Below are 27552 nucleotides of genomic sequence, written 5' to 3'. Positions count from 1 at the left end.
GTCAATTAATGTAACATGTTTGCTTTAGAAGTGCACGGGGGGCCCTCAAAGGGGATAATCTAAAGCTTTCATATTCAATTGCTTATGCTCTTGTTTTAATTATGCCCCATAAAACTAGAAGGTGGCCAGCCCTCTGGGGATACCATGTTGTTGCTGAGTGCGATGAGCAACGGCGTCAAATTTCCCTTTCATCGTGGCGGGCTTGAACTTTATCTTTTTTTGTTAATCGTTGAATGCTCAGGCTGAACGTAGTTTCCATGCATGGGTCAAACAACCCTGCGAGAGGATCATTGGAACACTTTCTGTCGTAGCCTATCGGTTCTCTCTCAACAGATCGGTTGGGCATTAAATCCACATTTTCATAGAATTTTAACAACATGGATGATCACCTGAAAACATCCTGATGAATAAAAGCTGAACTTTTTTTTTTTTTTTACATTGTGAGATCCATCCTCTGACTCCTCTGACATCATCGGCGTCGCAGTCACTCATCACTTGTCAGATGGAATTGAGAATCTTAACCCAACATGCATCGCAGAAGTAATTTTCTCCAAATAATGTAGTATATCATTAGCCACCCAGCATGTATGAGCTGTTTTAGCTTCCATCACTAGCAAGCTAACATGACAGAACGATTTTTCGGTTGTCAGATTTGGAAGTGGCTCGGCCCCCTTGAGAGTGCACCCATTAGCAGTCAGGAAATGCAGGCTGATTGTTACCTGAGGACTCCAGCTGAGGCTGAGAGAGTTGGTTCAGGTGTTCTGATGTCCTATTCAAGATAAAGATTGACGGGATTCAAGGTCAATTAGTTTATTAAATCCTTTTGAATGTCATCCCTCTGATGTTTTAATAAGTTTGAAGGCTCTATATTGCATACACGACATTAGCAACAACCCCAAAATATTAATCACAGCGAGAGAGAGAAAAGATTGATTTCTCCGCATAATTGCAAAACATTACATGATTATATATTTGTTCTGTAATGTATTTAGTAGATTTTTTACCACCCAGTGTGCGCTTAAAAAAAAAAAAAGAACAATATGTGCAACTTAATGTTTGTTTTGGTTGCAATCAGAAGTCATCGGCTCTGTATTTTATCGGGGTACCCGTGCGTTTTCCAGCTGTTTGACTTTTTTAATTAATGTGACTTGATTTGCTGGACTAAATTTTACTCAGTTGAGGAAGTAATCACTGTAAAAATGTTAATTTTTGCCAGTCTGTCGCAGTTCTTAACATTCAGAAGCCTGCAGGTGATAAACAGTTGTTGAGCTGTAAAGCTGATGCCGCTCCCTCACTCTCTCTCTACATTTGCATCCTGACATCCATACGTCGGCGCCTCTCGCGAAGATGCAGCTAAATCTCTAAAAACTGGGTTTGAAATATTACTAATGCAAATGTGAGCCTCCAGAGTAGTTATTAAATTGTTACTGGGTCAGACACATGCCCACTGGGACAGCTTTATGAAGCTTTCTGTTGGAAAAACTCTTTATGCTAAATCAGATCTGTTCCCTTAAGCATTAGTTCCGTATTTTATGTGCAGTCATTTAAAGCCAAAAGTGTAAAATTCAGTCCCATCATAGTGTGATCTCATCACTTTAAAGTTTTTAATGAATGATTTAGAGTTGATCGTTTTTCAGTTGCAGTTTCTTCTAGCTGTATTTTTTTTTTTTTTTTTTTTTTTTAGGCGGTTGTTGACAGAAAGATCACACCTCGATAACATTTAGTCTCTGTTCTGTTTGTGTGGTAGAGGTGATGCGGCAACTTTTTGTCTTTCAAATATTGATGAGGTACAATGTTTCCTCTGCCTGTAATGTTTTTAAGGTGGATTTTCATTGGGTTTTGTTTTCTCTCCCTTTCTCAGTCATGCCTCGGTTCACAGAGCAGGTGGAGTCGGCAGTCGAGGCTTTGAGTGCTCATCCCTCCCAACCTGTGGATGAGAATGAGTTTATCGACGCCTCCCGTCTGGTATACGACGGCATTCGTGACATACGCAAGGCTGTCCTAATGATTAGAGTAAGTTTGACAGATATTTTAATTTCTTCCCATTCCAAATAAAAGGCTGTAACCTCTGAAAGCGATACAGGCCCCTACCAGAAGCTCCAGGTGTTTCCTGTGCATTCACAGCATGATGCGTGGCTTTGTGCTATTTTTCGTAGCAACAAACTTTCTCTGCACCGTTTTAGAAGCCAGTGATTAACTTGTCTCAGGCAAGAGCTGACCTAATTGACCAGACATGCAATCTAGTGTAACAACTGCCTTGGTTGTCTGTGGGTTAATGGCTTTTGCATGAGTAGAACCATAACTGAGACAGATGGTAGTAGCGAGCCATTGAAGCATTACTGACTGACAATAAGCCGACACCAAAACCCACTGCAGCTGTGAAGAGAGAAATGGCTCGTCGTAAAGTCTTTATAGTATAACTAGTTCAATGTGACTACTTGAAACTGCCAACTTGATTTCTCATACAAAGCTCGACTGCTTTCCATGTGCAAACTGATTATGTAGTTAATACTTTGCGTTACATTGTGCCGGTTTGCAGCGCTCTCCATTATTTTCAACACTTTAATCCTTTTAATTGGAATCATCAGCTCTGGTCGCATGTTTTGTGTTGACAGTTGTGCTCCAAAACTGTTACTCGGCCTTCATTATAATGCTCCCCGGACACGGACAAAAAAAAAAAAAAAAAACAACCCATGAAAGATGAATCATTATTTATTTTTGCATTATAATAAGCAGCTGATTTAAGATGGAGTTTTTAATTAGCATTCTTTAGTTGTACTGCAAGCCGGAGAACGACATTCAATTTCCATTTGCCCCAGCTCTGCTTTTGTCATCCAGATTAAGCTATTAACACTGGGCCTGTGGGGTTGGCTGAACACTACATGAAGGATGAGTGAGTGTGTCTATGTGCGTGTGCGTTGACACCAACTGAGGATTAGTGGAAAACCTTGCTTACTCATAATTTCTCCATCAGATTCATTCTGTCACTACCTGCCAAGTGGAGAGAGTGATGAGACCAAACTCAAACTTCATCCATTTTCGAAAGGAAAAAAACAACTGATCCACTTCTCATGAATGAGCCAGGATTTTGCAATCGGAGTGAGGGGTGATCTTCACGGCTTTTAGCTGTGATTATTCAGCAGGGAAATGGCTTAACTTTTTTTTATCCCTGTTGTTATCACATTTCCAGAAGCATCTTAACAATGGCGTCCTTGACTTTCTCTCAAATTGCTGTTTTTTAAGAGGCTAGAAGGGAATTTAAAACCTTCATTTCTATCTAGAGGAGCCCTTCACTTGCTCGGCTGTTGTTAAAGGTCACAGTTTAGTTGTGAAACAAGAAGTGCTGCGCTTCGTCCAGAGAAATACGAAATGATCCGAATCCTCTTGGTTGAGATGGCTGTGAGACAACATGCCCACTCACTTGCACACATATAAACTCTTTCTATAAACCTACACATGCATTCACAGCATCATGGTCTAGCCTTAAAGAAAATCAAACAAGTATGTGGTGTTTTTTTTGTTAGTTTTTTGTTAACGTAGACGGGTCTTTAACCTCTAAGTGGTGCACAGACAGTCTGGGTTACGGACATCCCTTGGATATTTGACAGGCGGAGAGAACCCGCTTCCCACCTACAGTGACATCAGAGAATATGCCTCACAGACATGAAACCGACTCTAAGTGAGGAAGCTGCTGACAGTTGGATACAGGGGGCAGCTGTCATTACCTTATGATTCGTGCAGTGTATCACAGCCCAAGGTGATATGCTGGCTCTGTCTTTAGAGGGGAAAAAAAGGGAAAAATAATCAGCCCGACTCTCTGACTGACACAAAAATAATAATAAAACTGTCCATATTATACTTACACATACACAGCCATTTGAGCTCTCTCTGCCTTCTCTTAATGATTTCACTTCATGTACCATCTGGCCATGAATGCCTCACAGGTAATTGACACAGGTAAAATAGAGTCCCTCTGCCTCGGATGCACAGTGGGGATGCAGACCTTGTATTAAATGTGATGAGTATATTTTTGCTGTTACGTAAAAACTAATATTACATTTAAATTCACTGAAACGGCATCCATTTCCCAGTGCTTTTGTATTATTATCAAACAGCAGGTCATTATTGCTACTTTGTTGCCGTTTCCCATGGGATACCCACCGTGAGCTGTCATTTCTTAGCCTCCCATATTCGCAGGTTATCTGTTCCACAGACCACAGCAGGTGATATTTCTGCCCCACCGGGCAGTATTGTCTGGGTTGAAAGACATGACTGTGAGTCACTCCAGCTTTGTATCTGCAACCAAACTCCCATTCCCTTGAGAACAAGAGCATCTCCCACATTTCATAAAGCTGCATTATGTTGTTCAGAGACCCTCAGCTATTTTTAGATGCAAGGGCTCCAAATCCATTACAGTATGGAGGAATTGAGACCGTTGGATAAGCACAAGTAGGGGCACAAGCGTGATAATTCACCTTTATCTATCCACATAATCTCCCCCGTGCCTATATCTCATACATTTTCCTGTCCCATAGTTATATTTTGCCGTAAGCACGACCTTATGAGATCAAATTTCCTTTGAATATTATCTATGGATTGTTTATTATTTATTTATTTATTACATCGTATCCAAGGTAAAGGATCAGAGATGAAGGATCCAAATTCCAGAACAACACAATTCACGTCTCCGTCCTCAGATAACCGTGACAGATGGGCGTCTGAAGGGTTTTGCTCCCTATGTTTCATACCAGCACGTACCTTCATTTTCCCTCTCAAAATGCACAGCCAGCACATTACACTTGATTTACAAATTCATTAGGAGTTTACAGTTTCTGTACCAAGCTAGGGTGAAGAAGACATTTATCTGATGCTGCCCAGGCTGGCAGTACCGGGGCATTTCTCATAGATAGTGAGCAGGTTTATTATTTTAACAGTGCTCACAGACCTGGTGAATGGCAGTGTTTTGTTTTTTTTTTGTTTTTTTTTTTCCCCATGTCCTCCACTTAATTAAAAAACGTCTCTTTCTAACTGTATTCTGCTTTATAAACTGTATCTTATCCCGCTGGGTTTTGTGCGCGTCTTTGATCTCCATTATTCCACCTGCCCCATTACAGACTCCAGAAGAATTGGATGACTCTGACTTTGAGACTGACGAATTCGATGTGCGCAGCAGGACAAGTGTACAGACGGAGGATGACCAGCTTATCGCCGGCCAGAGTGCACGTGTAAGTTGTCTCTACCTTTTTTTTGTTTGTTTGTTTGTTTGTTTGTTTTTATATTCCTTCAATAAAATAAAATACACGAGTAGGAAAAACAATAATTTCGTTTTTTAAACAGAATTCAGTCCTTTGCAGCAGTGTTGATGCTGTCTCAGCCGTTATTCTGTCAAACACTCCACCCCCATACTTACTGTGGATGGGTTATGCACAGTTGGCTTGGCAACATAATCACTAATGTGACCCAAGTATTCTTAAAAACTCTGTTCCTCGTGCAGTTCTTGCAAGCACGCATACGTTCTATACATATTCCTGTAACTCAGAAGGTTAATATTGTGTGAATTAAAGCTCCCAGTCTTCCAATGAAGCAGTCAATTTATCTTTTATAAGCTGAAAAACCAGATAAGGCTCTTGGCAGATAATAAGTCAGGCATTTCTTACCCTGTTAATAGAGGAGGTGAGAAAGATTGGATCACTGCTCAGAGTGTCCTTTTGTCTTGAGTAATTATTTCTTACAATAGTCAACTAGATGAGCCGATGTTGCCATTGTGTATGTGCTTGCTCTGAAATCCGCTTTTATTCATTTTAAGTAAAAACTTAATAGTAAATTCAGAGGCTAACTGCATTAATAATTTAAAGAATACAGAATAATAACTTAATCTCAGAAATCCCTCATGGCAGAATCATCCATCAGTACATTTCTGAGCAATTTATTTTGATCAACAAAGATTATCTGTTTTGTTTGGAGGGGCCTTTTTTTCTTTCTTTTTTTTTTCTCATCGCTGCACGCCTAAACAGCTTTATTCAAGCTTAGGTGACTCTAGAGAGACGGTCCTATTTACCAGTAATGGAATGAACACCCTGGCGATGATATTCGATTTCCTTCTGTTAAGTGTCTGCCCCCCCACAGCCCGACAAGCTCATTCACTTGAATGTCTGATTGGCTTTTTAGAAGCTGCCCTTTAACTGTCCAGTTCAAGAGGATCTACACACATGGTGTTTAACACAAAGCACTAATAAACATATGCCCTTATAATGATCTTCTCCAGAGAGAACTAATGGGCATAACTTTTGGTATTTAAAGGATGAAATAAAAACTGAAATAGATCTGGCATTTAAAAAGCACTGCAGTTCATACAAGAACTCGTAAGTTTGGGTTTTCTTCTTTTCTTTTTCAGTTCAACATGCTTTTTGTATAGTTTGATGACTTTGATAAAGAAAATGTAAAGGACAAGCCACATTATTATAATATGTCAAGGTCTCGTTCGCTAACAGCCTTCATTTCCCATAATTCCCTTGTAGGCTATCATGGCCCAGTTGCCCCAGGAACAGAAGGCAAAGATTGCTGAACAGGTGGCGAGCTTCCAGGAAGAGAAGAGCAAGCTGGATGCAGAGGTGTCCAAGTGGGATGACAGCGGCAATGACATCATTGTGTTGGCTAAACAGATGTGCATGATCATGATGGAGATGACAGACTTCACCAGGTGAGTGTTCTTTTTGGCTCACATCAGTTTTCTTTCTCCTTCTCTCCAAAATACCATCCTTTTTTTAAAAGTTATTCACATCTTTCTGGCTTCAGATGGTAACCATTACATGAACCGAAATGTCAGTGTGCATTTTAGATAATCTGTGATCAGTCCAAGTCCAGGTTTGGCTGTGAGTCTCTGTAGTGCTTTCTTCATTTACAGGGCAGCGATGCAGAGTTCGTCGAGACGAATGAGTAGGCGTGTCCAAACTTTCCACCGCCGTTGTAAAAATGTTATCCTCCAGTTCCCTTAAAAATATTTCCAAGAAAATATCTCCGTGACAGAATGCGCAGGCTTGGATTAGCAGGCCTTTGTCAAACGCGATCAGTATTCCTAACATCCACCCATATTCGCACCATTCTTTGCATGGACTTGGACACCACTGTTCATGCGTCAGAGCTCCTCATTTAACTTAAGCAGCAGGGTAGGAAGGATTTTCTCTTTATTGTTTCTCCATCCTCCCATAATCTTAATATGCATAACCATAAGCAGAGCATCAAATCTCCTCCCCTGGTAGGTGAATAGGCTTTGTGTGCATTGGAAAAATTTTAATGGACTGTCTCTCTCAGCAGAGCTGCTTTAGGTCATATTCTCACCCGTGAGTGGATTTCTTAGGCAATAAAGGTGGTTTTGTTGGATCCAACTAATCAAATATTTATTCATTTGGTAGGTACTTGGATTTCAGGTTTGAAATCATATCATATCATATTTCGATGAGTGCTCTGCAGGCAGCAATTGCCTGGAATTTTCTGTCTATAGATGTCATCAAACAATGGGTTTGCTTCTCTGTTCTGTTTCACCGGGCTTTTATGGCATTCAGTCTTTAGTTGAAATGCAGCCGAATCTGATGTTTCAGGCAATGAGGAACAACCTGCCACTTTAAAAAAAAAAAAAAAAAAAATCTTGGGTTGTTCTTAGAGTGTGTTTTAGGTCATTGTCCATCTGTACTGTGAGCTGTCCAATCAGCTTTGTTACATTTGGCTGAATCTGAATCTCCTCAGGATTCATCCAGCTGCTTCTGTCACACAATCAATAACACAAGTGACTCAATGCTTTAGGGATTCCCATGCCATCACTCTGAAGCAACTACTTCTACAAAATAGGTGGAGGCAGACTTTGAGCCGTTCCAAGCCTTCTCCTTCCCACTTTCTTCCCCTCACTTTTGGAAAGGTTGATCTTTTAGTCTATCCAAAGAGTGCTCTCTCGGAGCCGGTCTGGCTTTTTAAGATATGTGGTTCATGGTTTTTATCCTTTCATGTAGCAGCTCTGTAATACCACTGTGTTGATAGAAAAGCCTGATGAATTTTGACCTGTGTATAATATGCAAATGCTGCCACCTTATTAATCAGACAGTTCACTGAACATATATGCTTCTGAGTTTCGGGAGTCGTTGTCATAACGTGTTTGATTTTCTGTATTATATTGGGATCTAGTAACGCGGAAGGAATGCCATCCAATTTCTGTCAAGCCCATATGGTTTATAGAAGAGGATGTTGTGACTGTTTTAATGAATCACTCCAGACTTTTTGTTGCTTCATATGAGTCACATCCATAATGACAAAAGAGTTTGAAATAGGAACGCAGCCACTGATATGACTGAGACTGCATAGAACCCAGCGGTATTTATTTGCTTATTAGTAAATCTCTACCTTTGACTGAATAACTGAGGGACGCTTGGCTGAATGAAAGGAGGTTATTGGTAGCGGTGACATCTTCACATTATATAAAGGCTGCCTCACCCACAGTTTTAACCTGCAAAGCCAGACCGAAGAACGTCTCTAATGAAGACATTGGATTGAGTTTCTTTTCACCACTGTTACTAGCTATTTTTTGCTCTTCCTCAAATAGATGCAGAAGTGACTTGAGCTCATTTGCAGTGATGTTATTTTTCTTGAGATGCTCTCCTTTATTAAACTGCACAACGTTTAATTTATTCTGGGGTAGAAAAAGTACACACTTCTTTTTTTGCTCTTAATGAAGGCAGAGAGTTTTGTCATAATGTACGCGTCACCCAGTCATAAATGCTTCTTACAGATCCTAATACATGTGTAATATGCTCGAAATTTGTTTAGTGCAGTTTAAAAGAGAAAAGAGAGCATTTTATGCTTGTTTTCCATTCGGAGTCTACTTTTGTTTCTTTGCGTGCGACCGGGGAAATACATGGACATGGACATGTTGGCCGGCATGAATATCTGTACATCATGCCTTCACCCTCACGCGCGGTGATGGAACACGGAAGGTCGGTCGCTGGCTAATTCATCCTGCGCCCAAATGATTGGCCCCTCAACCTTGAACAGGAATAAAGATCAGCCAAGGTTAATGCTGCATTAGGTAATTGATTTGGACATGTCCTGACAGAGAGTGAGAGTGACTCTTGTTGACTCCTGTATTGCTCATGGCTGTATGGCAGCTCTCATTAATAAGACATGACCAGCTTGGACACATGCAACATATTTGGAAGCCACCTGCCACCGTTTCTATACAGTGCGGTGCATTGCAGACACACATCTGGAGGTCTACAGCTGTCACGGGGCCTTGAATGCTTAACCAATCCTCTCAGAAAAATCTGTCTTATTGTGAGAAGTTCAGTTGTCCTGTCATCTATGTGACCTGTGTTTAAAATGAGCCTTTGTCTATGCTAAAAAAGAGAAATAATAAAGGAGTCTTAATTGGTCACATTGCTATATTTGTTTCTTGTAGGGTTTATTTTTAGAGGAAATTGTAGCATAATGCTGTCAGCTGCCTTTTTCTTTTTTTTTTTTTAAGCCATCACAACGCCTTTAGCACAGTCTCCTGGGGTTGACTTATCCCAGTAGAACTTCCAGTATGTACGATGACGCATGGCCTTGTCCTCTGAGACCCTGGCTTGCTTTACATCAGAGTGGCAGAGGGGGAGAGCAGGAGATGGGAAAGGGTTAGAGATGAGATGAGATTGGAGGGGAGGGAAGAGAAGAGGAAGCAAGAGAACAGAACAGAACACAAAATTCCATCTGTTCTGGGTTGGATGGCTCATTTTTTAGCCTGGAGAGAGCAGCTTTGAATCCAATTTGTGCCTTGTGCCAACTGTGTCTTAGAGTCCCTGGAGGGGGCTGAAAAATGGCAAATAGCAGACAAGCTTTACTGTGGGTCAGGTTAGTGCTGGACTGACCTGTGTAGCTCGACAGGTCAGGGATTGAAATGTAATATCGGGTCGGTTACCCATAGAGTTTAGATTTATTTTGACCTAATTTAGCTCCCTTCAGTTGTGTTTTTCTTCAGCTCTCCTATGGACCAGGCCTGGACTAAAAGTGGCCGGTCAGATAGTGTTTGTTCCATTGGTAGAAAATGTTCTATGAATGACTGTCTTTAGAGTCAAAGTACTGCCAGTTTTAGTTTTCAATATCAACATTATCGTCCTGCTGAAATACTACAAATGATTGTATCGCCCTATATCATAAGAGGGATGACGATGCCACAAAAAAACATGTCTCCCCCTCTGCATTTAGTGGATATAAAACATTCTCATTTCATCTCGTCTCATCTCTCGCCAATATTATGCCAGAGTGTTGTAGTGTTTTATGTGGAGAATCATCTGTGCGCCAGCATCTACTGTTATTTTCTCTGGTGTTCTCCCGAACTATTCCCACGGTTCTCCACACGTTCCCGCTTCTGACCGAAAAACAACCTCCCACACCAAACAGGCGCTCCGTGGCTGGGATTTTGCTCCTGCATATTGAATGAGTCTGCAGCGGGGGAAAGCTGTGACTGATCTTTTCATGTTTTCTCTCCAGGGGTAAAGGGCCACTGAAGAATACATCTGATGTTATCAGCGCTGCCAAGAAAATCGCAGAGGCAGGATCTAGAATGGACAAGCTGGGCCGCACCATTGCCGACAATGTAAGTCCTAACGAGCCTCTTTCCCCTAGGAGTGATGCGAAGTTCAACTTTGTGCTATACATGCTATATATGCTCAGTCTTCCATATCCCCAACTCCCTGTTTCATCCTCTCTCCGTATCTATAACTTATGCCAGAGACTATGGTCCTCGACATAAGGAAACACACATTCAATTATCCATGGCCTCATATTTCACTTAAATACTTGCACTGTACCAGACCGTTGGGAGACACTGCACATGATTTATCTTCCAACGTATTCATGTGCCTTCTCTCAGACAGAGACTTATTGCCTCTGTGTCTGCAATATGTGCACACTTAGTTTTTTAGGTGTAGCTGTGATGTTTGCATCAGAACATGATTGTCACATCCTTCTCCTGTAAACACGTTGTTCTCTGCTACGGTTGAGATGTAGCAGCTCTGCGTTCCGCGCACTCATTTTGAAGAACACAGTCGCCCAAGGGAGCACTCTTGACTTTTCAGGGTTGCCTACAGCACCCAGATTTCGATGCTTGGCGTCGACTGTAATTGAAACCTTTTGTCAGGTTTCTGGATTGTAAATGAAAGCTTTACGAAAATCGCAACTTTTCCGCCAGAATAAACGCGTTTAACGGTTGATTTAAGACTGATGTGGTGTCAGTGAGTAGCTTCTTCCACGTGCATTAATGCTGGTGATAAAGGTGCTTATTAACCATGTAAAAAACCAAAATGCCATTTTAAAGAATCTTTTTTTTTTTTTTTACCCCAGATTCAGAAGGGAAGATGTATCAGTTGCTTTTTTACCAGTTTTCATCTGGAAACATCTGAATTTAGCTTTCGACAGAGCTCTTTTTTCCTTCATCGTCTGACATAATGAGCTGCTGGCCGACCAGAGGCCCTGCATGTTCGATATTTTATTCAAGGCGCCCTCAGAGCCATAATATTACAGGCGTAAGGCCATCACAAAGTAAAATTCTTACCTATACTGACCTAATTGCATTTGAATAATCGGAATAAGGGATAAACTGCCCTGGATAGTCACTTTTATATGCCTCGCTGCAGCTTTTGAAGATGCATATTCGCTTTAATGAAAACCGTGTTATCCCCGAAGAAAACAGATGGGCAACTGTGCAGGTGTGTGCGTGTGCATATCTCTCTGTGCACGCCTGCATACGAACGTCTGTTGACTTGTTTAGGCTCTCTGTGGGCACATGTGTACGGATGTTGGAGGCAGTTTTACCCCTGATCCTCAGCGATTTAGAGGTCCATGTTTTATTATCCTTTTGTGTGCGTGTATTCGCACAAGTACTAAAAGAGGGTTTCGGGGTTTGAGGCACTCAAAATATAAATAAATCAAGCGCTTTGGCTGTTGAAACAGACGTTCCTAGCCAAGAATGAGAGCCCCTTCAGCCTCTGAACCCATCCAGCTGTCCCTCTTAGCCTTCCTTTCTCAACACAGACCAAAACGCGAGCGGAGCAGGCAACACTCGGCCCAAACACATCAACGAGAACTCCTAGAGAATGGGCTCGGGGTAGAGCGGAGGAGAACGATGGAGAGATGGGAGAGGTAGAAAGAGTGGGCAGTACATATGTGTGGACAGGTGTATATCTCTCCTGAGAGATGAATCCATTAAGAGTGCTCGCCTTTTAATTAGCGGCATAATTGCCAAGTGGCTGGTTTTTTTTGTTTTTTTTTCTTCTTTCTTTTTTTTTTTTTTGTACATACATATGTGTATATTTCCATTCATGCTTACAGCCTATATTTAGGGCCAAACCTCAGAAACACTCACAGCAAAGCACGGCATGTTGGAAGGGTCTACATTGTCTGGCAGCAGTAGTTAAGTGAATCACTACCAGGATGCAAACATACTGACAGAGTCAGAGGAGCAAAGGCAATGCTGGGACTGCTCATTAACCTAGGCATATTAATCACTTGCGCTCTGTGCCACTGGCCCGCAGGGCCGATGAGGGTTTGCTCCTGGTATAAAACACATTGGCAGATGGTCCCAGACTGATAGCACAGCATCTTACCCCACATTTTTATTTGTAAGACAGCCACATGGTGTTTTGTGTTCCGAGAATATAGTGCTCACCCGAAACGTGCAGGTGGACATGTTCTAGTTGGGCATTTCTGTAAAACGGTTAAATATGTGTAACAGAAACTTATTAAAATTTAAAGAAATGAGTGTATTGCAGGGATGAGCTGCAGGATTTAGGTCATTGCCATACAAAGGTCTGCACTGCAGTTTATTAAGAATTTATGACCCTTTACTGCAGGGCACCTTATGAGAATTCTATCAGTGGGCTGGTAAACAAATAATGCTATGTAATTGAGATTTATAATGCAAATGTGTTAGCCACTGTGTAGCCCATAAATTCCTGCTGTTTGCGTCCTCACCTCATAAACACTTGCACGGATGCAAACAAACAGAAGCACATAACAGGATAGCATGTTTAGAGAATGGACGCAAGCTTTATTCTCATGATGTATACTTACCAAACATAGTGCAGTTTTCTAATTTGCATTTAATTAGTAGTGCTTTTTGGTGATCTGTGGGCTCTTTTGCTGGTCACAGTCTAATCCCAGGTCTGGTTGGAGATGCTCCACAGCAGACGGCTGTGAAATCAGTCGGTCCACAGACGCTCAGCCCAGCAGTTCAAGGGTCAGCCCTCAGTTAACTGCAGCTCACCCAAAGCAAGTGAAGGCTTCCCTTTTCACCTAATTGAGTTTCATCAGTCTCAGTTGATTGTTTTGAAAGGCACGTGTTTTGTTTTGGGTTTTTTCTGTTAATCCTTGGTTTGTATAATCCAAGAGCAAAGCACTTGACTTGATATTGAGAGACGTTTTAAGTTCCTCGTTTGTGGACAGTTTTAATACTTCAGGAAAGAAAAAAAAAATATTTCTTGATGTTTGTTTGTTTGTTTTTTTTCACTTCCTGTGTGGAAAAAAAAAAGTGTCACGAGTCTCCCCGTCCAATGTGGAGCATCTTTCTTTTTCTTTTTTAGCAGATTCAGTTTGAAAGAAGTTTTGATTTGTATTGTTAGTCCACGGCAGATTCTTCTTTAGCTCTGGATGATAAAAGTGAGTAAATGGAGTTATCAGTATATTAACTTTAAAGCCCGTTTATCAGGTTATACCCAGGAAGCACCAGCATTCTTATCTTCATCAGACGTCTGCTTTACTCAGGATTTCGTGTAAATGGTAAATCTACAATTTTCTTAGTGCTCGCTTTTACTTCTAGAGTCACTTCTATCATTGCTTTGAAAGCTCCTCTTCTTTCATCCGTTTCTTATCGTCATATCCTCTGCCACTGTTTTCACAGCTTTTAAACCCCAGCTATGTCGTGAACGTTTTTCATGTAACTGTGCGTTTATCCTGGAGGTTCCAAAGTTCACAGTTTGGGATTGATAATTTCCTGTTCCTGTTGAGCCATATCTCGTATTGTACCTTTACCTCAGGAAACACAGTGCTTTCCAGCGCCTCCTTTCCTCTGTGTCCTCCGAACTTTGCCAGTGATCTCAAACTATTTTTCCCAGTGGCACAGAGCACACTCCAGTCCCCGAATCTCTGCCTTCCTGTAGCCCCTCGACAGTTTCTTAGTTTTTACTTATTGGCAAAACATATTTTCCAAAAAATGACATTCTGTGATGTGTCTTCACGGGTGACAGCAGTGGCTTTTTGCTGCGTCCATTCCATTCACATCATGGAGTAAATCCCTGGAGAGCCTGGAGGGAAGATCTTTAAATATGGCAGGAACATTCTAATTGGTGGTGGTCACAGACCAGTGATGACACTTCATGTTCAGAACGCCAAAGGTCAACTTCACAGTGATGAAATAATGTTTAAAATGAAATGATGTAGACATTATACAATAGAACCCAATGCCACAGGCCAGAGTCTGGAGTCTAGACCATAAACCACAGCTTGTGCCTGGTTGGCAAAGACGGAACTGAACATTTTTCATATCCGTTTGCTGCAATAGATCTGTTTATTTCTCTTCTATTCAAACATCAACAAACCCAGTAAGACTGCCTGGACCTTATTATATGTTTGTCACAGTAATAACATTACATGGGGTCTGAGGTTTGGATCTTTTTCTTCTTCAGTTTAGAGCTTTTTCGACGATCCACAACACCTCAAAGTCAAGCTCCCCTTCATAAAGGTTCAGTTATAATCAGAAGCGGTTCAACAGGTTGACATTTAGCTTTTGCATTCGTATCCGTTGAGACCTCAGGGACCCTCTTAACGTTGGCAGAGATCCCTTCATCTTATATCAGATATTTATGTGTTCAAGTCGTAGAAATATGCATTGAGGAATAACTGTAATAAAGAGGCTGAAACTGCACGACTGCCGCAGAATAAAGCCACTGTTCCCTCTGATAAATACAGTATGCAGAAAAACGCTCTTCTCACTTAGATCTGATGACAGGAGTTCAAATTTCATAAAAGGAATTGATGAACAAACATGAGGAAACACTTCTCTGGCCCCTCTGACTGTGGCGCTGCCCGACAGGTTGCTGGTGGCAGCACATTAGGATGCTGCCTTGTCAGTAAATATTGGAAATTGGCATTTCCTCTGGGTGATGAGTCCGGAAAGGTCAGCGCTGGCTGGCAGCAGCTCAGGGGCTCTGCCTGTGCTCTGTGTAATGGAATTCAGTGAAACTGCACGACATTTGCAATGAGACCTGACCATCCTGTTCATCATTCATTACATAGATTGTTACTTTACACTCAGCGCGGCGAGATAGTTTGGTCAATCTACTGCTCTGCTTCTTTGTTGTGGGCTGTGGATGAATATTTATAGATTTATTTTTATTATTTTTTGCTTCTGTTTGTGCGATGCTCTGAGCCTCTGCTGCTCATGCTTTACTCCATGCCCTCATAAGTGTGGAGTATACAAAAGTCACGTGGGGCGTTGTTATTTTAAAGATTAATTTAGCAAATCCGTATTTTCACCTTTCTTATTTCCAGAAAGGTACTTAAAGTGCAGCGAGGGGCCAAGAACAGCCCAGCCGCACAAGAATCATTGATATTTCTGGCTGCACCGCCGGCTCCTTTTTGGAGAGATGGTGACTCACCTTTTCTATTAGTTTGCCTTGAAACGCATTGCGAGATGAAGTCTCCGGCGCACTTCTTTCTGCTTGGCCATTGCTCTCGGTAACTGGCCACACAGAGCGAGGCCTGAAGGACACTTTTCAGTTTCGCTCAGAAAAGCCCCCCCAAAAAATAAAAAATGAAGGCAATATTTACCAGTTGTTTCCCACTCCATATGTATTTTTCTCACACACGCTTGCTTCAACTTGGCTGATTCGATGGTGGGTCTACACCTGACTGCCAAGTTATGGTGTTTACACAACCTGTGGGTGAATTATCAAACAGGTTGAGCAAAAACCGCCTAATCATGTCACTTGTCTCATTAATTATTTATGCAGTTAAAAGCAGGAACTGGAATTTCTTTTCCTCATAAAATGTGAATTTTGTTCTTATCTGGTTTCTGGAAACACAAGTTGACGCGAGTAGTTGTTGAGGTGCCAAATTATGACCAGCACTGTATTAATAATGCACGCAGTTTTCGTTTTCTTCCCCAAAACAATGGAAGGTGTTCTCGTCTCCCCTCTCTGTGCAGCTTATGTATTCACATGTCACGGTCTGAGCAGTCTTGCAGAGTTTCCTGAGTACTGAGGGAAGCCAGCAGCTGAGCGGTGTATGAGCACAAGTGATGCTTTCACAGTGCCCTGCTCTCAGCCGTCTGAATGCTTCCCCAAGCCTTCATTAGCATGGCTGCTGCATTCAGCCTCATCCCAGGTCTTTGCAGTTGCGTGTGTGCCTCTGTGCACGCACTCTTTCGTGCACTCGCAGTCTCACTCTGACTTAAACGCCCCTCCCAACTTTGGTTGAATCCTTTCGTCTGCGTTCTTTTTTCCCCAGTTGGATTTCTTCCTTATTTACTCCTCCACACTGTTCTCCCTCCAGCTCTCTCTTCATCCTTGTCCTTTGTGCTGATTTTTTTTTTTTTTTTTTTTTAAATTTATTTTCCCCCTCTGCTTCGTTCCTGTTCTTTTTTAACCTTCCTGCCTCTCCCATTTTCACCCGTCCAGCAGCCATGTATTAGCCCTTTGCTGTAAGATGATCGCCCCCTCCAGCTCTCTTTCCCCTCATCTCCTCTCTCACACCTTTCTGTCAACTCTTGCATCTCTCCCCTCACTTCTTAACCTCTCAATGTATCAGTTGCTTCTGGACACATAAAGATAAAGAAGATAAATTTACTTAAATAGTCATGTGATATCTGTAGAATTATCAGTGAGTTTAATTTTGGGATTTGCATGTGTAGATGGAGGCTCTCTTTCAGAGTGTTGAAATAAAGTGACGGCTGTATGTTTTGCCCTTCCTCTCCTACAGTGTCCCATCACTGCTGCACGCTGTGTGTGAATGAGCACAGTTGTGCTGGCAGGGTAAATGCATGCATAGCTGTATATCTGGGAGTGAGTGCACTATATTCAGTGGAGCACTCTGTGCTCCCACCAGGGATACTGATGTGCTCAGCAGGATTAGATACATCATAAGTCGTGGCGTGTTTGAAGTGTCGAAAAATCATGAAATCACGACGCCCGTGAGGCTCTCTCTCCCCTGAGAAAAGAAAATGGCTTTTTTTTTTTCCTCCTGTAAACTGAAGTAGTTGTAAAGACTGTTATTGATAAGTGGAAAATGCTATTTCACTGACTCTGTCTCATGTGCTCACTTGTAGCCAAAAAGAATGCTGCTTTGTTTTATCTGGGGACATGCAAACACTCTCTTATGGTTAGATTGCACAGCACTGATTCCCCCAGCTTCTCTCTTGTGGAGAATCCATCAATTAAAAGATTGGCTTCTCCTAAGCCCCCCTTCACCTTCCCTTCCCTGCACTCACAATTAACAGCTCCCTGCTAAAGCAGGTGTTTTAGTCGGTACTTTCCCCTGGCTTGCTCACCCTTATTGACACCCCGTCTCTTTTTGTACACATATTGTGGGTTTCGGGAGGGATGTGAAAAGCTGCCAACCTCTTATCTGTAGCAAAGTCAGTCTGTTGATCATTGCTAATAAATCATTTGTGACTTAGGTCACTCTGCTGATCGGATGCAGAGCATTGGGGCCCCCATCAAAGTGTTTACATCCTTCACTTGATGAGCTGCTAAGAAGTGTACTGTGGCCTAATTACTGTGCTGGCAGGAGGCTTGTTTAGCAAACCAGGAAAGGAATTGGAAATTTTGTTCCAAGGTAGAGCCCAAGTCTAATTATGATGAGATGAAATGATTCAGAAATGAGAGATTGCCAATGCTTAAATGAGATGCATGTGTGGGGTTGTTCACATGCTGCCACTTTCAAGTGGATTTTATAATGTATTTGCTTTCTTGAAATTAATGGGACACCCCCCCCCCCTCCAAAAAAAAAAAAATTTGATGTGATTTATTGCTGTATTTTGACAACAACGTGTCTTGATGCGGTATTAAAAGGCCTTTTTAAATGTGATTTTTTTTCAACCTAGCATGTGAAAAATTATTGCCAGACATTTTGAGCTCTCTGTCAGAAATAAATGTATTCATGAGTCCTTTTCACACAAAAGTACAATTATTCATTACTCACCCGCCGCCGACCAAACAGAGGTGGCACCATCCCAGTGTGTGTACTTGCAAATATCCCGTCTTCATTGTTGAAGCAGAGTTCTGACAGCAGCATCCGATCCAGTGCAGTGTTATCAGCCAAGCTGGCCGTCACTGCGGCTCTGTGACTTTCTCTGCTTCTGGCTCAGAGGTGAAGACCCCTGTGTTTCCCCTGTTTCATCTCAGAAACGCATCGCTCAAGTTTTTTTTTTTTTCTCTCTCTTTAAATAAGAACACGGATCACAGATGTGAAGATCATGTTTTTGTTTTTTTTGATGCCAGAAACACTTGGCATTAGGTTGTTCCCACCACCAGTTGATTGACAGGAGTTTTTGCTTTCTAGTAGAATTTGCCTCATGTGTGCCATGCTCACACTTCGAGCCTGTGAAGATGAGAGAAGTGGTTGTGGGTGTGGGTTTCTCGCTTTGACTCGGAGCACGTCCCTTATGTGGGCGTCTGCATGAGCCGCAGCAATCTTTGTGCCACCTGAAAATAGGTAGAATTCTAAGCCCATTTGTTTTGTGTCTCCCTTACAGTGCCCAGACTCCACCTGTAAGCAGGACCTGCACGCCTACCTGCAGCGCATCGCCTTGTATTGCCACCAGCTCAACATCTGCAGCAAAGTCAAGGCTGAGGTTCAGAACCTGGGAGGAGAGCTGGTTGTCTCTGGGGTAAGTCGTGCTTCTTTTTAGCCCCGCACACACTTGTCTTCAGTTCAGTCCGTATCACATTAGATCCAACAGCAACTAAAGAGCTGATATATTTAGAATAAGCTCAGCTATTTGCAGTCTAACTGTCAGTTATGCAGTTTGAAAGGTAACTGAGGGCAAATAAGAGGAGAGCAGGAAGGCTGAAAACTGATGCAAACATTGCGAGTGTCACAAAGAGGCAGAAAATTCGGTCTTTTTTTCTTCTTCGGAAGCTTTGTGCGTATACGGATTGTACTTTGGAGAGAAAACAATCGATGCAAACAGTGATTTCCAGTGAAATCTCAACAGGATACCTTGAATTTTCTGGTGAAGATGAAATCAATAGAATGCATTGGCCACTTTTAAAAGTTTTGTTATTTATTGTTGCCAAATAAATAAAAGATCCATTTAAAATACCAAGACTTGATGACGCTGGATGTTGGCTGTGATAAACAATGTTTTTCTGCACTGTGATTTGTAGGTTTTGAATGGAATAAAAAGACCAATAGAATGGATATTTTTCTCTCAGCCAGTGTTGTTCACGTGTTTCCCAACCTTTTTATTACCAAAAAGCCCCGTTCAAGCTAAGTGCTCACAGACCCCTTTAAGCATTGATTAACCACTTATATGCCAGTGTAAAATAATTAAAATGCGTTGCTTCAATGTGCAGAAAATAATGAATTTGCCCCTCCTTTCTGAAGGGCTAAAACGCTGCTTCCAACTCTTCCACTCAAGTGTCACTTGTGTCTCTGGGGCTATTAAAGTGAGCAGATTAAATTAGTGTGACCTTTTTACATATTCTAAAATTCGCCACACACGTTTGTCTGCCTGACAAGGAAATGGTCGTTAATGCTCAAAAAAAAAAAACTGCAGCACAGAACCAGAAAGACATCAGAGGAATGGGTGCTTTTTTACTTTGCACTCGCCTTGAATTAAAAATCGAGCTAATTTAACCAAAACTTGCTCTCTTTTCTCTGTTTGACCTCTTCTCTCACCCCTCTTTCATGTTTTCAGCTGGACAGCGCCATGTCCCTCATTCAGGCTGCGAAGAACTTGATGAACGCCGTGGTGTCCACCGTTAAGGCCTCTTATGTTGCCTCCACGAAGTACCAAAAGAACAAAGGCATGGAGGCTCTGAATATGCCCGCCGTCTCCTGGAGAATGAAAGCCCCAGAGAAGAAGCCTCTGGTGAAGAGGGAGAAGCAGGACGACGGGCAGGCCAGAGTCAAGAGATCCTCCCACAAGAAGCACGTGAACCCTGTGCAGGCTCTGAGCGAATTCAAAGCCATGGATAGCATCTAGACGCAGCCCGGCGCTAATTCAAGAGGGCACACGTTTGTGACCAATGAGTTTAGAATAGAGCTTGCCATTTTATCAAAGAGAAGGCCCGTTGTCTGTCTGTCCATAGACGGCATGTCTGTTTAAAGCGTTATATTCCCACAATGCCTCATTCCAAGTCCACTAATTCAGATTCGCTCTAACTGTTAGCGTTGACTCTCTCTTAGTCAGAGGGAGGTCGACTGGACACGGCTTTTTGTTTTTCTTTGCTTTGGGAGGATACAGAGTGCATTTGTTAGATGTGAGAACTAATTCCAAGAGGCTTTTGATCTTTTTGTGTTCCAACCAGTTTTAAAGTGAAACTGCCGGGGGTCGATTGGTTTTCCAACTATTTTCTGTACTGCAAAATATCCACTATGCAAAATTTCAATTGACTTGTTTTTTATCTTGAGAAATTAACTATTATTATTCTGGATATGCTGGGCTAACTGGTGAGATTTAGACATGTTTTGGCTCCTTGTAACAAATTGTTGTGTAGCTGTTTTCATGTGTGCCTGCGTTTTTAAAACTCAATACACGCTTTGTACTTTAGGACTTTAAGCCACTGTTATCGCCTCGGATGAATTGAAATGGACCTTAATGTTATTTTCACTTCTGTGTGACTAAAATGTTCCCCATTTACATTTAGGCTGCTTAATGTTTGTTTCTTTCTGAATTAATCATTTCAAATTATATCTGTTTGACCAAAGCTGACAAATTGTTCTTCCTTCTGTGTTGCTCCATAGTTTGGTACATTTCCTTGATCCTACACTTGAGGCACAGACGCCCACCCACTTTAGTCCCACTGTGTAAATTAGCCCAAGCTCCCCGTGTGTCTGCGAGAACCCAGCGGGCTACGGAATGAGCGGACTCCAGTCGTTATGTCCAAAGCCGACAAGCTTCATTAACATCAATGAAACCAAGCATCTCCACATTCTGAATGCGTCCAATTTAGAGGATCAATACGTTTTCTCAGAGTTCGGCGAAGCAATTTAACTGCCTTTAAACTCGGCTTCTTGTTTGTATTCCTTGCGCTTCGGCCACGATCGAGGTTTCGTGTCAATCGTAATCTTTATTTAAAAGAATAAAAACAATTTCCAGATGTTGGAGTTTTAGAATAAAAGGAAAATGTTTAGTTTTTTTTTTTGTTGTTGTTGTGGTTTACTTCAAGTAAAATCAGTGGGATGGTGTCGGTCTTTAACGAGGCTTTGAAATCTGCTGCTTTGGTCTTGAAGATTAAACTTTATTTTCCTCGTATAACACCTGTGAACTCTAACAAGATGGGTATGTTTGTTTATGTGATAAGTGGATTCTCTCCGAGCATCCGAGTGTCTTTGAGTAGGGTTTGTGCCCCCCCCCCTTCACTCTTCCACCTTTTGCTGTATTATTTGGATTTGAATCCTGAGTGACAACAAACTATTTTGCTGTGGATTTCTTTTTTTTTTATTATTATTATTATTATTGAGAGCTGACTTATTAGTGCACACATTTCTTATATTAATGTGCCCGATTTATATCTTAAATAAACAAAGTAAAACCAGTTCACGTGTCTGTTTTTTGTTCTCTCCCATCTGTTGGACCCCGTGCTTTTGTGACATTGTTTTGCCGTGACACCGCCTTCATGTTGGAGCAGCACGGTTTTATTATGTGGAAAATAAAAGCCCTCGGAGAACATTTTAGCACACAGCTAATTACGCTGCAGTGCACAGTGATTTATTGTGCGTGCTTAACTCCACGTAGTCTATTGAGACTGACACAATGTGCTGTTGTAACGTGTGATTGTGTCGCTCAAATACTGTGGTTTATTTTCTTATTTTGTAGAAAATCCAAAACTGCAGCTTAAAATGCCAAACTTTTTTTTTTTTTTTTTTTGCCAGTCTCATGGTGATGCTTCTTAAACAACAGCCCCCGAGGAAATTTCACAGAGACTCTGAGTGCTCTGTGCAGCGACATAATGTCGGGAACAAAGTGGCTTTTTGTGTGCTGCGGTAATCACACATTAGTCCGAGTGCTCGCCGAGATGACAATCTGCCTTTCCATACTTTACACACGCGCGATTGTTTCAGTGAAGTGTTCTGATTGTTGTTTGCTGTGCTAGTTCAACGGATCCAGCATTCTTCCTCCTCCACGTAAGACTTGATTAAGCCATTTCTAAGGATGTTTGTGACAAATCTATCTAAAGAAAACCTCATCCAAAACGGAGCACAAGGTGAAAAGAAACCGTGAATGCAAGCTGTGTTTTATTAAAGACCATACAGTCAGTTGAAAATCTGGAATGATAAAATGCATGAATAAAAAAGACCAAATCTTGTCCTAATCAGGTGAAATTAGGTAAATATGAATTCAGAAGACCAATGCATGACACATTACGTTGTGTGTGTGTGTATTTAACACAGTGGAGACTTTGGTCAAAGTTTTGGAGACTGAACAAACGCCTCATACTGTCAAGCACGGTGGTGGAGGGCTGATGGTTTGGGCTTGTGTTGTTTGGGGCTCCTCTGTATACCAATGACGACCAAATCTTGGCCCAATTTGGGTCACAAACTTCAGTGCACTGACGCAACATTTAGAGAAGTGTGCCAAGGAAACCGTATCAAAATTTTATCCACAATGTCAGACTGATAATGTTATGCAGAAAATGATGACTTCGAATGTGCAGCAACAGTTGAGCTGATGATTGCCATCTCCTCTGACGTCAACCCCATATTGTCCAAATGTGCTTGTTTTCTTCTGGCAGTCGTCTTTATGTTTCATGTGGACCTGCACCAAACGAGGTTCCAGCATCAGCTCCTTGTCCTATGCAGATTGGGGATCCGTCACAGAATATCAGTTTCATCCAATCAGCCCATGTTTCCTTCTGTTAAGCTGTTTGTGAGGGTTTACGTTTGGCGTTTCTGGATGAAAATCTCATTTCCTACAAAAAAACATCAATTCCCTTTTCTGTCCATTTGTTCCTCTTTTTTTTTTTTTTTTTTAACATACAAATGTTCAGTGATTTTGCATCTTGACGCCTTCCTTGATCAACCCATATGTTTCTTTTTCACGACTATTTTGTTTAAACTTGCTCTAAACTGCAGACGCAGCTGACAGGGACCGTTTCCATTGTTTGAGTAGACTGCTCTTTTGTTGGAGCCATGTTTCCTGCCACTCACTCAGGTGCAACAGGTCATTAAGCTTTCCGATATAGAGCACTGTCTTTTACCAATGTTAACAGTGAAATGAAACAGTTTTGGGTCATATGTGTGATTAGTTTTTTTTGTTTTGTTTTGTTTTCAAAAGCAAATAAAAAAAAATAAATAAACATCCTTCAGGAGCTGTAATTCCATCATTTTTGCTCAGGGTCATCCAAGCCACTGATGTTCATCTGAGGTTGTCTTTACGTAAATCCTGATATGTGAACCCTTAGTTTTACCTCCTTACTTTCTCACATGACTGTGTGTAACTCACTGGGCACCGTTGACTGGTTTGACCCCTTAGTCCACGTGGTTTGGAAACAATTAAGGTCTCTTGGGCAAATGTTACAAAACCCCCGGGGCAGATTATAGGTCATAACAGTCAGAAAACAGTAACACGATATAAAGCTAGCAATCCAGGAGCTCCCAGCTAAATGAGTCATTACTCCATGAATTTGAGCATGCCTCTATTGCCCCCATGCAGACCCTTTGACCTCAAAACGGGAAAGAAAATAATAACATCAAAGAAAGCTGCGTTCCAGAAAGTAGTAAGTCAGGTTAGTGTGTGAGCAAGAAAACAAACATAGGCTGGAAAATGTAACTTAACTTAAAACACCCACTAAAACGTTCCTGTAGACCAAACACACGAGGAAAAAACACTTCCTGACAGAACTCAATTGAATCAAATTGAATTGAATTATAATTGATTGATTCCTCAATGAAATTGTAGTGGGCAGGAATGACTCCTTGTACCCTTTTTGGTCACAGCAAAGCTGAGAAAGCCTCTGGCTGAACATACTCTGTTGTTTCAACACTAAGTTATGTAGAGGGTGGACAGTATTTTCCATTGTGTTCATTCACTTGTATAGCATTTTTCTTCAAGCAATCAGCTCCATAGGGCTCCAGAGCAGTTCCCGGCCTTCTTCATCAGTTTGTTCAGGTTATTTCAGTCACTGGCTCTGGTGTCGCTGCCCCAATGGATGCTGCAAAGCCGACTGCGCTCTCCACCACAGACTTATAGAAGATATACAATGTCTTGCTGCAAATGTTGACTACCCTACGCTTTCTCAAGAAGTTGAGTCTGTTCTGTCCCTTCTTGTGGACGGCCTCAGAGTGGAGCAGCAACCATCAGCAGGGCAATGCAACACACCACACCGGCCTCCAAACCTCATACCAATTTAAGAAAGTCAGAAACAGAGAAGCCCCAGCCACAAGCAGATTCTCAGTCTGACCTGAGGTGTGTTTACTCCTGTATGGATCAACACATCCATATTTGATTTGATCAATCTGTCTTTCATGACAGGATATGTACCTCAGACTTTTAAGGTTGCTGTAATTAAACCTTTATTTAAAAAACCTACTCTTGATTCAGAAGTTTTAGCTAATTATCGACCTATATCCAATCTCCCTTTTTTGTCTAAAGTTCTTGAAAATAACTCAACTTTGTGATCATTTACACTGAAACAATCTCTTTGAAGAGTTTCAATCTCAGAGTGCATCATAGCACAGAAACAGCACTGGTGAAAGTTACCAATGATCTCCTCTTAGCCTCTGATAGCGGACTTGTGTCTGTGCTTGTCCTGTTGGATCTCAGTGCTGCATTTGATACGATCGATCACGGCATTCTATTACAGAGACTTGAACATGTTATTGGGATTAAAAGAACTGCATTAGGCTGCTTTAAGTCATATTTATCTGATAGATTTCAGTTTGTTCTTGTAAATGAAGAATCTTCCTCACACACCAGAGTAAGTCTTGGAGTTCCTCAGAGTTCTGTTCTTGGACCAATTTGTTTCACTTTATACATGCTTCCATTAGGTAACATTATTAGACAGCATGGCATACATTTAATTTCTATTGCTATGATGATGATACTCAGCTGTACCTATCTATGAAGCCAGATGAAACCAATAGGTTGGTCAGACTACAAGCATGCCTTAAAGACATAAAGACCTGGATGAAGTCGTTATCTTTGGACCTGAGCGCTTCAGGGAGAAATTGTCTAGCTATATTGTTACTCTTGATGGCATTTTCTTTGCTTTTAATACTACAGTGAGGAACCTTGGAGTTATTTTTGATCAGAATTTATCATTTGACGCCCAAAAAAAACAGGTTTCTAGAACTGCCTTCTTTCACCTTCGTAATATTGTTAAAATCAGGAACATCTTGTCTCAGAGTGATGCAGAAAAACTGCTCCATGCATTTGTTACTTCAAGATTGGACTACTGTAATTCTTTATTATTGGGCTGTCCCACATATTCTCTGAAAAGCCTCCAGCTGATCCAAAATGCTGCAGCCAGAGTTCTGATGAGAACTAACGGGAGAGATCATATTTCTCCAGTTTTAGCTTCTCTTCATTGGCTCCCTGTTAAATTCAGAATAGAATTTAAGATTCTTCTCCTTACATATAAAGCTCTTAATGACCGAGCTCCATCATATCTTAAAGATCTCATAGTTGGATATTTTCCCAACAGAGCACTTCGTACTTCGAGTTTCTAAAAGTAGAATGGGAGGCAGAGCCTTCAGTTATCAGGCCCCTCTCTTGTGGAACCAGCTGCCAGTATACATCTGGAAGGCAGACACCCTTTCCACTTTTAAGACTAGGCTTAAAACTTTCAATTTTGATAAAGCTTATAGTTAGGGATGGCCATAGTTAAGCTGCTATAGCCCTAGACTGCTGGAGGGCCTCTTATGTCACATCTTTCATCACTTTGCTCTCATTTTCCCACTTTTATTTCCTCGTAAAACATCATGAACATTTGGCGTTATTGTGGTCATTAACTTGTGTTTTCATGTCTCTGCAGGTATCCTTTGAATGGTGTTACGGTGTTTGTTGTCCCCTCTTTTCTGTCCTCTCAAACCCCAGCTGGTCGAGGCGGATGGCCACCCTTCCTGAGTCTGGTTCTGCCAGAGGTTTCTTCCTGTTAAAAGGGAGTCGTTTCTCTTCAAAGTCGCCTCATGCACGCTCAGGACGGGAGATTGGACCGAAGAGATGTTTCAGTGCAATCTGTTGGTTTCCTTAGCCAGGAAATTGTTTTGGAATTGGCTCTATATTGGACTAATTTTGAATTGAATTAATTGGTTTTGATTGGATTATGATAACAATGAATTAGACTCTAATTGGCTCAAATTGGACTGTATCATTGAAGTGCCTTGAGATGACATTTGTTGTGATTTGGCGTGATATAAATAAACCTGAACCTGAACGGGTTCTTAATGCATCTGAGTCCAGTGTGCTTGTGTTTGGTCATCAGGCATATTCTACAACTGTAGTACTCCATATTATGATCAACTAAGAAAAGATGAGAGGGTATGGGATGAGATCATTACCTCGTGAAAGTGGTTCAGAATAATGCGATTATTTTTTGAAAAAACAAGTTCACAAATGCTCATCCTCTATTAGGATGAATAAACAGATAAATCTGAGGCATACTGTTACTTTAGACTGAAACAGGGGCTTCCTCTTTGCCCAGCTGTGATTTACTTGACTCAGTTTGCTCAAACCTAAAATCTGACCCCCCTCTTATAAAATCTTCGAGAACACAAAATAGGCAACCCAAGGTTTGAGCTGTACATAACATTTTAGACGTACTGAATGACCATCGTGCTGTATGTGTTTGTCTTCAAACACCCTAGGTGTATCTTTATGGTGGTCACAACTGACATCTTAACAACAGGCAGGCCGGGCTCCCGCTGGTCTATGCTGCCCTCTGAAGCGACCCAGGACATGAACGGAAATGAAAGGTTTCCGACATTCAAGATAGAAAACAGACACACAGCAATAAAACTGGTCTGATAAAAATGTAATTTTTGTAAACTGAATCCTATTGTCTACTACCTAACTAATAAAATCCGGGATGTTCTTTTTAAATCCAGTTATATGCTTGTTGCAGAGTAACGCCTTTTGAACGTTTGACCATGTGTGTGTTTTTAAACTATACTGAATTTTCCCAGTCTTTAGTTGCTCCTGTCCCGACTTTATAACAAAAAATGCATTCATGAAAACGGTTGACTTTTTTTTTTTTTTTTAAACGGATTTGCAGGAGTGGACCTCCATTTAGATCCATTTGGTACTATTCATGTTTTCTCAAAATATAAGCCTTCCACTTCATCTCAAAGTGAGCCCTTGCTGCCTGCTAT

General features: G+C 41.5%; 1 protein-coding gene across 1 annotated transcript in view; it reads left to right on the top strand.

Annotated features, from left to right (window-relative positions):
- ctnna1 (catenin (cadherin-associated protein), alpha 1) overlaps window positions 1-21780 on the top strand; it is a 72370-nt gene extending 50590 nt beyond the window's left edge. Inside the window, exons 13-18 of the mRNA XM_075481076.1 lie at window positions 1862-2013; window positions 5115-5225; window positions 6519-6700; window positions 10513-10618; window positions 18770-18904; window positions 19937-21780. Coding sequence (XP_075337191.1) covers window positions 1862-2013; window positions 5115-5225; window positions 6519-6700; window positions 10513-10618; window positions 18770-18904; window positions 19937-20224 — 974 coding nt within the window. The 3' untranslated portion in view covers window positions 20225-21780. The remainder of the gene's footprint in view (window positions 1-1861; window positions 2014-5114; window positions 5226-6518; window positions 6701-10512; window positions 10619-18769; window positions 18905-19936) is intronic.
- Window positions 21781-27552: the final 5772 nt, after the last annotated feature.

The sequence above is a fragment of the Odontesthes bonariensis genome, chromosome 13 (genome assembly GCF_027942865.1).
Source record: "Odontesthes bonariensis isolate fOdoBon6 chromosome 13, fOdoBon6.hap1, whole genome shotgun sequence".
In the NCBI taxonomy this organism is placed as follows: domain Eukaryota; kingdom Metazoa; phylum Chordata; class Actinopteri; order Atheriniformes; family Atherinopsidae; genus Odontesthes; species Odontesthes bonariensis.
Note: the sequence above shows the minus strand (reverse complement) of the source record. Positions and strands in the feature narration are given on the sequence as shown.